The 12,804-nt window shown below is 59.2% G+C and overlaps 1 protein-coding gene and 1 long non-coding RNA gene across 4 annotated transcripts; one reads left to right on the forward strand and one right to left on the reverse strand.

The window, feature by feature from the left end:
• Nucleotides 1-2,294: 2,294 nt before the first annotated feature.
• LOC309861553 lies at nucleotides 2,295-5,744 on the reverse strand. 2 transcript variants are annotated; one of them, XR_014310015.1, is made up of 3 exons: nucleotides 5,389-5,744; nucleotides 4,857-4,984; nucleotides 2,295-3,186 (listed from the first exon to the last, which is right to left on the reverse strand). It is a non-coding gene; the product is annotated as an uncharacterized lncRNA (long non-coding RNA). The 2 variants fall into 2 exon arrangements; XR_014310016.1 differs by having other exon boundaries at nucleotides 2,295-4,368.
• A 366-nt stretch (nucleotides 5,745-6,110) lies between these two features.
• Nucleotides 6,111-11,254, forward strand: IRX2 (iroquois homeobox 2). 2 transcript variants are annotated; one of them, XM_082724136.1, is made up of 5 exons: nucleotides 6,111-6,458; nucleotides 7,779-8,184; nucleotides 8,440-9,153; nucleotides 9,919-9,993; nucleotides 10,665-11,254. In XM_082724136.1, exons 1-4 carry the CDS (start codon nucleotides 6,210-6,212, stop codon nucleotides 9,969-9,971), a joined length of 1,422 nt encoding a protein of 473 aa, XP_082580262.1. In that variant the 5' UTR covers nucleotides 6,111-6,209; the 3' UTR covers nucleotides 9,972-9,993; nucleotides 10,665-11,254. The 2 variants fall into 2 exon arrangements, with proteins under 2 accessions (XP_082580262.1, XP_082580263.1); XM_082724137.1 differs by lacking the exon at nucleotides 6,111-6,458 and adding an exon at nucleotides 6,581-6,702.
• Nucleotides 11,255-12,804: the final 1,550 nt, after the last annotated feature.

Here is a 12,804-nt window from a genome sequence, read left to right on the forward strand (position 1 = left end):
CCCGTGCTGATGGCAGTCGGAGTTTCCAGGCTTGTGCTTTGCAAACAACGCTGCAAGGCTGTGCTCGGCCAGCCTCCTGGGTATTCCCTCTGCGGTGGGCCAGGAAGCAAAGCGTTGGAGGTAAGAGGGGAGGGGGCATCTCCTGTTCTCCCAGGGGCTGCGAACATCTCCCTAGCTTCTCTGCAGCGGCGTGAACTAGCAGGCCGAGGGGAGGGGGGCTGTCTGCACCCCTGGGCCTGCTCTGTGTCACCCAGTGGAGGGACAGTCACATGTGCTCTGCCATCTGATTCCCTCATCTCTAGGCAACTGGGGCATCTTCTCTGTGCAGAGTCTGTTGATATCTCTGGCCCATTTTCCCACCGAATGGCTTGTCTTCACCCATGGCCTGTCAGAATTCTTCCTGATTCTGTACAGCAGTGTCTGTCATGTCTGCAAGTGCTTCTGATGTCCTCTCCCCTTGAGTGCCAGCCGTGCGCACCCTGTCCAGCTGAAGTTGTTTTTGTGTTTGCTTTTAATACAATTCGTCAAATTGGAGCTTATGTTTTCTCTCTGGTTCTTAAAAAGAGAAAACAAAGCAAAACAAACCCCTCCTCCCTTCCCTACCTAAGCAACCCCAGGTGTGTCAAGGCCTCGTGGACTGTTTGGTAGCAGAAAGGCAGGCCTGTGCGCCTGCCCTGTGTCCCTGGGATTAGCGATCTGCTCTGTCCTTCTGGGATGCAGGCACCCAAGTAAGAGCAGTCGAAAGGTCTGCATCAAGGCCCCAGACAAACACTGTCCAGAGCTTCTCCTGTTGGTTAAAAGGACTTGTCAGAAGATTGAGGGGCTGAAAAATCTCCCTCCTGTCCTGCCAGTGCACCCCTGCCAGCCAGCGAGGAGTCCTACCTGCTGGGGCTAGGTCGGAGGTGACCTCGTGGGCTCCCTGCAGCCCCCGCCGTTGTGGACTCCGTGGAGGTCGCTCTGCTGCTACCGCGGCCACCGAGCCAGGGAGCAGCTCCGGCTGGGGAGGAGGAGCGAGCTGAATCCTTCGGAATTCGATTTTGTTGCAGCAACACAAGAAACCAAGCAAGCTAAAACCAAAACCAAAAGCACAACGAAATGACCCAACTCGGAAAGCGCGAGTGTGGTGTGCCTGTGTCCGCGTCTGGGTGCAGTCGGGGTCTGCCTGCGAGCGAGGCGGGGTGGGCAGGCGCAAGGCGGACTTCCCAACTTTCTCTTCCAGCAGCTGGCGGGGCCCACCCCGGCTGCTCCCCAACGGGTCCCGGAAGGGAACTCGGGCCCCGCCGTCCTGCGCGCCCTCCCCTCTCCTCCCTCGCTGCGCGCTGCGCTCCGGGCCGCCCCCTCCCCGCTCCCGGGTCGGGGCTGCGCGCCAGGACGGGGAGGGGCGCGAGAGGAGGGGGGTGGGCGTGAGGGGCGGACAGACGCCGGGTCTGCGAGGTGCAGAGAAAAGCCGAGAGCCGCTCGGGAAGCGCGTCGGGGGCGGGCGCCGTGCCGAGGACGGACACTTCGCTGCCCGCGGAAGGAAACCCGGTGGGACGCGGCAGCGACGCGAGACAGTCACTAAGAGCTCCAGAGTCAGCGACGTGGGAAGAGCCAGGTCACCAAAAATGCGGTTCTTAGAAAGAGAAGATGCCCTTAGTCCTGGGCTGCGGACCCCAGGGGCTGCGCGCTGACCTCCAGAGAGGCCACCCGGAGTCTTCTGCCGCCTGGTTCCAGGCAGCTCCAGGCCGGGGCAGCGGGGGCCTGTCCCCCTGCTAGCGATTCTCCTGTGCGCTTGCTTTCCCGGGACCCGTCTCAGCCTCAGAAACGTGTTGGAGAACCTCAGACCACCGTCGCCTCTGAAATCCACTCAGATGCCGGAAGCCCACCAAGAGGGTCGCGGACCCCGCCCGAGAGATTTACGTTTGACTTTGAATTGCACTTGGTCTACTCTACAGCAGCATGTTTGGGTTTGCAAACAACTGGGAGGGAGAGAATCAAAGGAGATCCCAGAACCCAAATTCAGGACCTTGACTCCTTGCTGTCCCCTCCAGGGCCGAGGAAGCGCTGGGGCCAGAGGGGTCCTGGATTAGGAATCCGAGGGGAGGGTGTTCTGTTCCACGAAACTACTTACATTGTAAAAGTTGCTGCATTAAGGGGGACCCATGTAAAATGTGTATATTTAATTTTAATTCACCCCCCATAAAAAATTGTGCATTCTGAAATGGTGGCTCTTTTCTCACCAAACTCTTAGGAACTCTGCTGATGCCAGAGAAATGAGAGAATGCGACGCTCCTGCATGCCTCTGGTTTTATTAAAGTGTCCCGGCATAATTTTCCTTGTTCCCCAAATTAAACCGAGTTGGGAAGAGATAGGTCAGGCCGCAGCTAGGGCGCCCACCGCCCGTCAGTGGCCAGGGACTGCACGGGGCCACCGCTGCAGGGACGAGGCCGCAGCCGTGGGCCACAGCGCCCCCTCGCCGCCCGCACGCAGGACTCTTGGGCCCGTGTCCCTCCCTGGCCTCCCCCGTGGTGCTAGAGAGCCCAGGACAGACTGTGTCTGTGAGGCGCCTTGGCCGGTGCAGCCAGCTTCCCGGAGAGACCCTCGGGCCCAAGCCCGCGTTCCAGACATCTCTGCACGCTGGACCTCGCGGGCAGCCCCGGCTCCATGAAAGGGGCATGTCCACGCCGACTCGTTCTGAATGCGTTGGCCACTGTGACGACAAGAAACAAAACATGTGGCAGTGTTCACTTATCGTCACAAAGGCACGCACGGGAGGAGGGGGAGATGCAGGGCCAGCCTGAAACTGAGCGTCGCCCCTGTAGTTGTCACAAAGTGGTCCGGATTTCACAGCAGCTCTCGGCTTTTCCTGCGCCCCTGCCCGCTCTCTGCCGAGCCGAGCTCGGACGGACAGCAAGAGCCAGAGCGGCCAAGCGGCGGGCGAGGTCCGGGCAGCTCTGCTCGCCTGGACACTTTGCACGTGGGCTGGGCATCCCGGGCCCGCAGTCCCGGGGAGGAGGCGGTGGGGCATGCATCGCCGCGGCTCTGTCCCCGCGCGGCCTGCGCTCTCTGCGGTCACGGGAGACGGAGCTCGAGGAAGCCAGGCCACCCTCGCAGGCGGCCGCATGCGGAGCCCCGCGTCGGGCCTCCACGCTTGCAGCCTGTCCTTCTCACTGACCGATTTCAGAAGAAGGCCAAGCCAACTTGAATCTAAGAAAAGGAAAAGTGATTTTAAAAAATCAGGGCGCTTTAAAGTGAAACGGAGTTTGTATATTCCAATAACAATGCAGAGCGTGAGTTTTAATGTCTCTGCGTAGGCATTTTAATCTGCTACAGTCACTACCAATAAAAACCGCATGTAGTGCGATTCGACTGTTTAATAGCGCAAGGTAGACGGTTTTTATTAGCAGCAGGCAGCAGTATGGAAAATTTAGATTTCAGTGGAGGAGTGTAATTGCTGGGAGAAAATACACTGGAGGAAGAGGCTGTCTTTAGAATCAGCAGCAGAAGCTAAAGAGGGGAAGAGACGGTGCGTGTGCCCAGGCACCCAGGGCGACCAGCCCCTCCAAAGCCACATGCGCTTGTCTGCTTATATACTTAATTGATGTCAAAATCGAGTGTATCCGGAGCATACGCTCCTGCTCCAAACTGGGGATGTTTTTGTAATAATTCAATGTTTTCTTTTCTGCCCCGGGCAGGGATCAGGCCCAAGGGGTGGGGGGGAGAGGAGAAGGGGGCCAGCCCCAAATGCTAATGAAACACAGCAGGAACCGGCCTTTAGAAATGGAAATACTGGAGGCCAATCATCCTTGGAGATAAAAATTAGACCTGATTTTTTTCACTTAAACTATCTAATTGGAAGCGAACCCAAAAGCCTGCGATCTGATCTGCTGCTGTTTATGTTTGTCATTCAACGTGTGTGATTCTCATCTGTGGCCTCCACCTGGCCCAGTCCTCTCCTGGGAAGACCGGAAATATCATGGATGCTGTCGGTGCTGCATTCCAGGGCACTGCTGGAGTACCCCCCCCCCCCCAACACACACACTTTTCTCTTTTCTTTTTGACACTACAGTGGTCGATGTAGAGTGTCTGCCCTGCACTGACTTGGGACAGCTGGCCTGGGGTGGCGGCGTGGTTGGATCTGCTGGGCTAGGTCCTCCCAGTGGGCCAGTGTGAGGAAAATGATCTGTTTGGGGGTGCTGTGGATGTTGACGTGTAGAGGGTGCAGAGACTGGTTTTTAGGAAGGAGGGAACACTGGGGAGGAGGGGGAGGAAGACTGGTGGGGGCTGGTCCTTATCGAACTGACTAGGCATCACAGGCCCCCATGCAGGCCAAGGAGGATGGGTTCTTCCCAAACCTAAAACCTCGATTTGCCACCGGTTCCTTAGGACCTAGAGAAAGACAAACACAGCTTCACTGTGTCTTGAAGGTTCAGCTTGTAAACGGGCCTGGGCTGGAGCTTCTGGTTCCCCAGCTCCCAGCCTGGCCTGGCCAGCGCCATCGGGACCTCAAAAGAAGTCCCTAACAGGGCTGGCGGGGCAGGGTGCGGGGAGGCCTGGGGGACAGCGCGCTGCAGGCCTGGGCTCCCCCCGCAGCAATTTCACCTTCCAGGTAACCCACCCGAGGGGGCCTTGGAGAAAGAGGCACCTGTTGGGCGGGGCCGCGACCAGACTACTGCACAGGCCTGCAGGCCCTGGACCTCCTGAGCGCCCCCCATCGGCGACCACCCTCCAGTAACCAGGCGCCCACGTCTTCTGGGCGCAGTGGGCAGGGATGGAGAGCGCTTGAGTAACGGAGGGTATTCTGGGGCCGGGGTCCCAGGACTCCTCACTAAGCCTCTTGCCTCTGGGCCCGAACGGCACCTCGGGAGCCGCGTTACCTGAGCCCCCTGCGCTGCAGACGGCCTCTTTCTCCTTCCTTCCCGAGTGACCGTGAGGCTTCCCGTCCTGCCGGAGGCGGGCTGTCCGGTGACAAGGCTTTTCGACACATGTCCGAAAGAGGCGTCAACTTATTAAAATAAAATCAAATAAAACCTTTCGGGGGTGGCATCTTCACGGGAGAAGCACTGGCGGCGTGTGTCACAACAGTCCCAACGCGCGAAGTCCGGCCACGCAGAGAGCCCGGTCTCCACTATGGACTTCGGGCACAAAGCTCACCTCTGGGCCCTCCTGGCCGTTCGCAGTGACGGACCCGGATCCGGGTCCCGCAGGGACGCGCTGGGCGGCGCGAGGCAAGCGACCAGGCTCGAGGCCACGGGGAGCCTCACACCGGAGAGACAGAGTCCACGCAGGAAGGTGGAAGAGGAACCCGCGCAGTCCCCCCTCCCAGGACCTGGGCCGCGGCGCCCCCCGTCCCGCACTCCCTTCGCCCCCATGCCCCGGCCCCGAGCCTGGGGTCACGCGCGCAGTCACCTGGGCCGGCCTCTTCGTGGCGCCGAGGGAACGTGGGTCGTTCGTCCCCCAAGTGGGCCAGACAGGCCCGATTGCGGGCGGCCTCTGCCTAGTCCTTGCGGGCCGACCCGGGACGGGGGTTGGGCGTGCGATGAGGAAGGGGACTGGGGCGGCGAGGGGGAGCCGGCCCGCGAGAGACGGGGTCGCCGGCTGGCGGGCTGGCGGGGGGCGCCGGGAGGACGTGCGGGGCGGGGTGCGCGCCGGGGCGAGCCGTTCGGTCCGGCCGGGCAGCGGGGCCGCGGGCCGCGGGCTGGGGCTGCGCGGGAGGCGACTGCACCACAAAAGCCTGCGCGTCCCTCCCTCCCTCTCCCCCGCCCTCCCGCCTCCTCCTCCGCCCTCTCCTCCCCTCCCCGCCCCTCCCCCGGCCGCGGCCCGGCAGCCGGAGCGGGCGGAGCGGGCGGAGCAGGGGAGGGGGCGGGCGCCCGCATATGCAGATGAGCGCGTGACGGACAGCTTCGCGTTCCAATGTCCCTCGGAAACTCGAGCGCTCCTTCCTCAACTCCTCACTCCCGACTCCAGACTCCCCCAAACCCCGACCGCCGGCCTGGCGCGCGGCTGCGCCCACCGGCTCCGCGCCGCCGCCGCCGCCGCAGCCCCGCCGCCCCGCCGCCCCGCCGCTCCCCGGGCCCGCGGGCCTCCCGGGCTAGTGCGCCGGCCGGCCTGCCTCGGCCCGGGGCCCCCGCGCCCGCCGCCGCGCCGCGCCCCGGCCGGGCGTGGATGGAGGGCGCCGTGCGCCCTGCCCGCTGCTCGGCGTGACGCGGGCCCGCTGCCCCGCGCCCACCATGTCCTACCCGCAGGGCTACCTGTACCAGGCGCCCGGCTCGCTGGCGCTCTACTCGTGCCCGGCGTACGGCGCGTCGGCGCTGGCGGCGCCGCGCAGCGAGGAGCTGGCTCGCTCGGCGTCGGGCTCGGCGTTCAGCCCGTACCCGGGCTCCGCGGCCTTCACGGCGCAGGCGGCCACCGGCTTCGGCAGCCCGCTGCAGTACTCGGCCGACGCCGCCGCCGCCGCCGCCGGCTTCCCGTCCTACATGGTAACCGCGCGCGGCCGGGCGGGAGAGGACGCGGGACGCCCGGGCGCCCGGGCCGCGATAGGGGCTCCAGGGCGCGGGGAAAGTGCCGCGGGCGGTGGCTCCGGAGGCTCGGACGCGGGCGGCCGCGCGGCGGGCGGGACGGGAGGCCGGAGTGGGAGGCGGCGCGGCCCGCTGGCGACGTCCCCCAGACCGGAGGCGCCGCTTCCCCTTGGCTCTCGGGTGATGTTCCCAAAGAGCCTGAAAAGTGCGAGCCCGCCGGGGTCGGGGGTCGGTGCCGGGTCGCCCTTCGTTCGCGCGCCGGAGCCCGGCGAAGGGTGCAGAGCCGGCCGGGGGCTCGGCTCGGGGAGCGAAGCGAGGTTTGGCGCCCCCGGGGCCTCCGGGACGACTGCCGGGCGCTTTGGGGTCACTTGCGGGGCTTGGGGGTCACCGGATGGTGGGGGGAGTCCAGTACCCGGCGGCAGCTCGGAGCCCCGCCAGGCGAGCCGCGATCTCGGCCTTAATCTGTCCCATAGGCCGCCCTTTCGAGAAACGTGTCGGCGGGCGTGCGGCAGCCCTGGTCGCCGCTTCGGTCCGGCCGTACGGAGAACCGCCCCTGCTTTCCCGACCTGGCGTCGGCCCGCTCGCCTCCGGTTCCGCAGCTGGGCCCGGCCCGGGTGGCGGTGACGCCCGTATCGGGCGATGGAGGCCGTTACGGGGTGGTGATGGGGGGGGGGTTGTCGCCACGGCCCGCCCTCGGAGGGATTCCGAGGCAGGGACGGCGGAGCTGGGGCCTCCGCGGAGGCTGCAAACGTCTCGAATTTAAACGTTAAAGGCTGAATTAAAATGCTAATTACCGCGTATTTGAAGAATTCGAAACGGTGACTGGCTTCTGAGTTGCAAATTGGATTTGCGGAGCTTTAGAGCAGTGAATGGCGGAGCGGGGGCTCCGGGTGGCTTTTTAACCATATAAGGGCGGGGTAGGGGGAGTAGGGGGAGCCAGCCAGAGAAATTTAGATATCAAGAAAGTACCTGTGGGTCTGTGAGCGCGGTGTTTGCGTACATCTGCGCCCGCAGCTCAGGGACATTTGGGAGGAAGAGATGTCATTTTAGGAAAGTGCAATAGTTCAAAAACTCGAGATTGGAACTGTAGCGTTTTCGTGATCTGCAGCCTGTCTTACTTTACCCGCTGCGTTTTTTTCTGCTCATTTGCCGAGGGAAATAAGGCTCCAGCGGGGGACTCACCCTGGGCAAGGCGGCATCAGGAGGGCGGAGGAGTCACCTTTGGGCTGACGAGGGCCAGGGCCCCGCATACCCCACTCACCAGACTCTTGCTGGTTCCAGGGCGCACCGTACGACGCCCACACCACCGGGATGACCGGCGCCATCAGCTACCACCCCTACGGCAGCGCGGCCTACCCTTACCAGCTCAACGACCCAGCCTACCGCAAGAACGCCACGCGGGACGCCACGGCCACGCTCAAGGCCTGGCTCAACGAGCACCGCAAGAACCCCTACCCCACCAAGGGCGAGAAGATCATGCTGGCCATCATCACCAAGATGACCCTCACGCAGGTGTCCACCTGGTTCGCCAACGCGCGCCGCCGCCTCAAGAAGGAGAACAAGATGACGTGGGCCCCGAGAAACAAAAGCGAGGACGAGGACGAGGACGAGGGTGACGCTGCGAGGAGCAAGGGGGAGAGTCCAGACAAGGCGCAGGAGGGCACGGAAACCTCGGCGGAGGACGAAGGTGAGCAGGGCCGCGGGGGCGGGAGGACGCAGGGAGCTTTCTTCCCAGACCGGGGCAGAGTCTAGGTCGGGGAAGATGCCCCCGCCGCCACCCAGGTGCGCATGGGACCCATCTAGTCCCGGGGCATTTTTTGGGGGAGGCTCTGCTCCCCCTAGGACACAGCCAGGCTGGGGTCCGGTGGGCGATCACGTGGGGCGAGGCCGCCCAGGGCCTGGGCTGTCACCGCGTCCCACAGCCCTGCCCGCGCCCCTGCAGGGATCAGCCTGCACGTCGACTCGCTCACGGATCACTCGTGCTCAGCCGAGTCGGATGGGGAAAAGCTGCCTTGTCGGGCCGGGGACCCCCTGTGCGAGTCGGGCTCCGAGTGCAAGGATAAGTATGACGACCTGGACGACGACGACGAGGACGACGAGGAGGGCGAGCGGGACCTGGCGCCGCCCAAGCCCGTGACCTCGTCGCCGCTCACCGGCGTGGAGGCGCCGCTGCTGAGCCCCCCGCCCGAGGCCGCGCCCCGCGGTGGCGGCGGAGGCAAGATGGCCCTGGGCAGCCGGACGTCGCCGGGCGCGCCGCAGCCCGCCAGCAAGCCCAAGCTGTGGTCTCTGGCCGAGATCGCCACGTCGGACCTCAAGCAGCCAAGCCTGGGCCCGGGCTGCGCGCCGCCGGGGCTGCCCGCGGCCGCCGCGCCCAACTCCTCCGGGGCGCCGCCGGGCGGCTCGCCCTACCCCGCCTCGCCGCTGCTCGGCCGCCACCTCTACTACACGTCGCCCTTCTACGGCAACTACACCAACTACGGGAACTTGAACGCCGCGCTGCAGGGCCAGGGCCTCCTGCGGTACAACTCGGCGGCCGCGGCCCCGGGAGAGGCGCTGCACTCCGCGCCCAAGGCGGCCAGCGACGCGGGCAAGGCGGGCGCGCACCCGCTGGAGCCCCACTACCGGCCCCCGGGCGGCGGCTACGAGCCCAAGAAAGGTAGGCGGCCCGCGGCCCTCGGGGCCTCCGGGGAGGGAGGACCAGCGGGGCCCGGCTTAGCCCGCAGTCCCGAGAGAGCCTGGGTCAGGGACCAGGGAGACCCTTGGGCCTGGCACGGGGGCAGAGAAGGGAGAAGCTAGAGTGCGCCCCTCCGACCAGAAGTTAGGGGAAGTGAAGGGGGCGGTGGTGGCGTGGAAAAGGGGAGGGGGGCAGCTACCCGGCCTTGCAGTCGGTCTTAGCCCTTGGTCCTTGCATTTTTATTTAACTTGCTATTATCATTCCGATTAGTGGTATTATGATTGATCTGTTTCCGCAAAAAATACTAGTCCAGAAATGCAGATTACAGCTTGTCTCCCAGCTGATTGAGCTGAAGCTTTGGTGTGTTCTGTTAGGAGAGTCTCAGCCAAGTCTTCTCTCCTGCTTTTGGTCAGAAGGAAACAAAACGTTCCAGTAACTCGGAGAGGCGCTCACTCCTCCAAATAGAAGACCAGAGTCTTTGCAGCTCCCCAGGCCCTGTCCCTGTGTCCTCCTGTGCCTGGCTCCTGGTTCAGGCTGGAGTTCCTAAGACCTGCAGGAGCTCCAGGAGGCAAGACAAGAAAATGAGAACAGGAAACGTGCCCCGAATCTGTCTCAGACAGTTTCCCTAGACTGATTTGTGCGTTCAGGGAGCGAGCCTGCGTGGGTGCGGGCTGGTGGGTGCACAGCTGTCTGGGAGACAGATGGCTCCGGGGTCAGGTTCTGACTAACTGCCCCCTCCCCTGACAGATGCCAGTGAGGGCTGCACGGTGGTTGGTGGGGGCGTCCAGCCCTACCTATAGAAGGCCCCTGGGCAGCATGCAAGTAAGTGGGCACGCGGTGGGGGGGTGCTTACAGCTTTGCCCTGTAAACCTGCTTAATGTCTGTTTCTTGCTTCTTGTCCTGGAGTCCGATGACAGAGCTTTGCCATGGTTTTTGGTCTTTTAAAAATTTCCCTTTAAGTGGGAAAGGAGCTGTTCTGTGTTATTGGAGGTCCTCTTTTTCCACTCCGGCTCTGCTCTGAAGAGTCGCCCCTTTGCTGGGAACGTGTGTACTGTACCACTGCTGCTGTTTTCTCCTTGAAAAATAGATCATTACAATGTGGGTATTTGTATGCAGTTTGGAACCATTTTTTACTGCGCTAGACTTGTCACAGACACCGGCTTTGACGAGCTAGGGCTGCTGAAGCCTGGGGCCTCAGGACCCTTTAGAGGTGACGTGTGCAGAGTAAACCGGAGAGAGCCGGAAGAAGCACTGGCCGGTTACCAGGCCTGCCCCCGGGTCCCGATGGACTAGATAGGACCCTGCCTTTCGCCAGGCTTACAGCAATATCTCAAAAAATCCCTACTTTACAACTAGGCAAAATTACTAATCACAGATCTTGAAGATGTTGGGGAAGAGGCGACATCATTTCAGATCGACTGGTGTTTATAACGCGATGAGTTGGTGTGCGGCTGAAGGGTTTGGGATGATTTGGTTTTTTCCTTGGTCCACAGGCAGGTGTCACAATTGCTTTGGAAAAAAAAAGTCAGCAGGCCATTCTCTCTCCCCACGTTCATAAATATACAGACATAAAAACACATCTCTGAGCCCGGACCGCATCTCGTGCCACCGTCAAGGAGAAGGACCCACAGACTCGAACGGAACAGACTCTTGTTGGACATAACCGTGAATTTGTTGGCGTAGTATAGCTTCCCCAATGTACGTGTGACTTTTGAAAACAATCTTTTTTCTCAGGATATCTTGAATTGATCACTTCATTGCCACGGTATATATTCTATAGGTGTGATAGGATTTACTGTAAAATTTATTTGTAAAAGATGTACACAGTAGAAATAAAATGTGATTGAAGAACTTGAGTACTTAAGAAGTGAAAACAAATTTGATATTTATTTTTATAAGGATATAAAGCTTCTAGTAATTTATGCAAGTTGTATTGCAATGGAATCTAAACTTTTTGTAAATAAATTCTGCCTGGTTTTTATTTGAACATTGCTGGTTATACAATCTTTGTTGGTTGTTTAACAAGAATTCTTTACTAATTTATATCTTAAATTGTAAATAAAAACAGACTAGTCTACGACAATATGGTGTCTGGGGCTCGTTTTTCCTAGCAGAGTGATTTGGGTAGGGAGCCCTAGTTAATGGCAGCCCCTCCCCCGAGGTGATCTGACCTCAGGCTTTTTAATGAAAATGTGTAAAATAATCTCTCTCTTCTCCTGCTCATTAAAAAAAGGAGAAAGGCAGATGGAAGAGAAATACATAGTAGGGCAATAACACCCAGTTTGGGATTATTTCTATGTGCAGGTATTGTAAGAAAATTAAGATTTTGTGCTCTGAATAGGCAAATCACTTGTTCATGTCCATTTTTTTAAACTTAACATCCTCACGCCTTTTCAAGCTTAAACATCCTCATGTGTTATGGTCCATTTTATATTTTGTTTCTATGCTGGCTTTTTGAACCTTCTAGATCCTGTAAGCGGGAGCACGGGTAGTAGGGAGTCGCACCTCTGACCCACCATAAATTACTGGTGGAAGTAATTGTTTATTTTAAAGACTGAATTATCTGCATTGGCAAAGATTATTCCGATTTAAGGACCTTGACTCTCCCTTGCACATTTTTCACATTAAACACAAGGCGAAAATCTGGGAGAAGAGATTTATTTTCCCTTGCGTGACTTTTACCCTTACCCTGGGGGAAAAGAAAAGTTTAAACCGCCTTCGAGTATGGCCTGGTTATTGTGCTGCTGCCTATCTAATTACAGGACAAGTCTAGAATTTGTAGGCAAGTAGCGTATTCCCTTTGATGAGTATCATAAAAGCAGCAAACCTGTCATTTTAATTTTCAGCAAAATTATATGGATATCCATATAATATGATTTCAGAGAAGAAATGAACAATCATTTATTTCCTTTCCAAAGATAAATTGAGTGAATATAACTTACGGTTATAAAACAAGAATAATAGCTTCTTAGATTGCCCTTTAATCAATCATACACTTACTTTTCAAGAGGTTCATCTGTTTTATTCCGTGATTAATAATGCTGCAGCAAGAGCGCATTACTGGATCCCAGCGGGGGACGTCCCGGATGCTTTTAGCTGCTTTGGAATGGTCAGTTGGGGTTCATTATGGGCTGATATTGAACAATTTATAAAATCTTGTCTAAACATCTGCCAGCTCCGATCGGGCGATGTGTCTGAGGATGGGAAATTGCTGGACCAGTTGATATTGACAAACGGATCTCTCTCCAGTGGCTTTTTGTGCTGTCGAAATTAGTGGCCTCTTGCTGGGGTCTTGTTAGAAAGGGTATTTGAAAGTAATCTTAGGTACTTGAGGCAAAGCCAGGGGGCTGTTAAGGGACCGGGCCAGGGCAGTGGGGAGGGGAGCTTGTGGCTTGTCTCCTGAGAGAAGGTTTGGGTTTGGGTTTTTTGCTACTTCTCAAGCATTTTGTTGGTTGGGAGCATTTTGTTAGTTTGGGGCATATAGGCATTTGGAGGCTGGACGTAAAGCCAGCCGGAGGGGTACCAGGCAATTTTGTTTTATTTTGTTTTCTCCTTCCTGCCTCCCCAAGTGAGGGACGGGAGACTTTTGGAGCTGAGCTCTTCCTGGGCGAGGGGGAAGACTGTTCGCTCGGG

Source organism: Mustela nivalis, assembly GCF_964662115.1.
Source record: "Mustela nivalis genome assembly, chromosome: 3".
Taxonomy (NCBI): Eukaryota; Metazoa; Chordata; class Mammalia; order Carnivora; family Mustelidae; genus Mustela; species Mustela nivalis.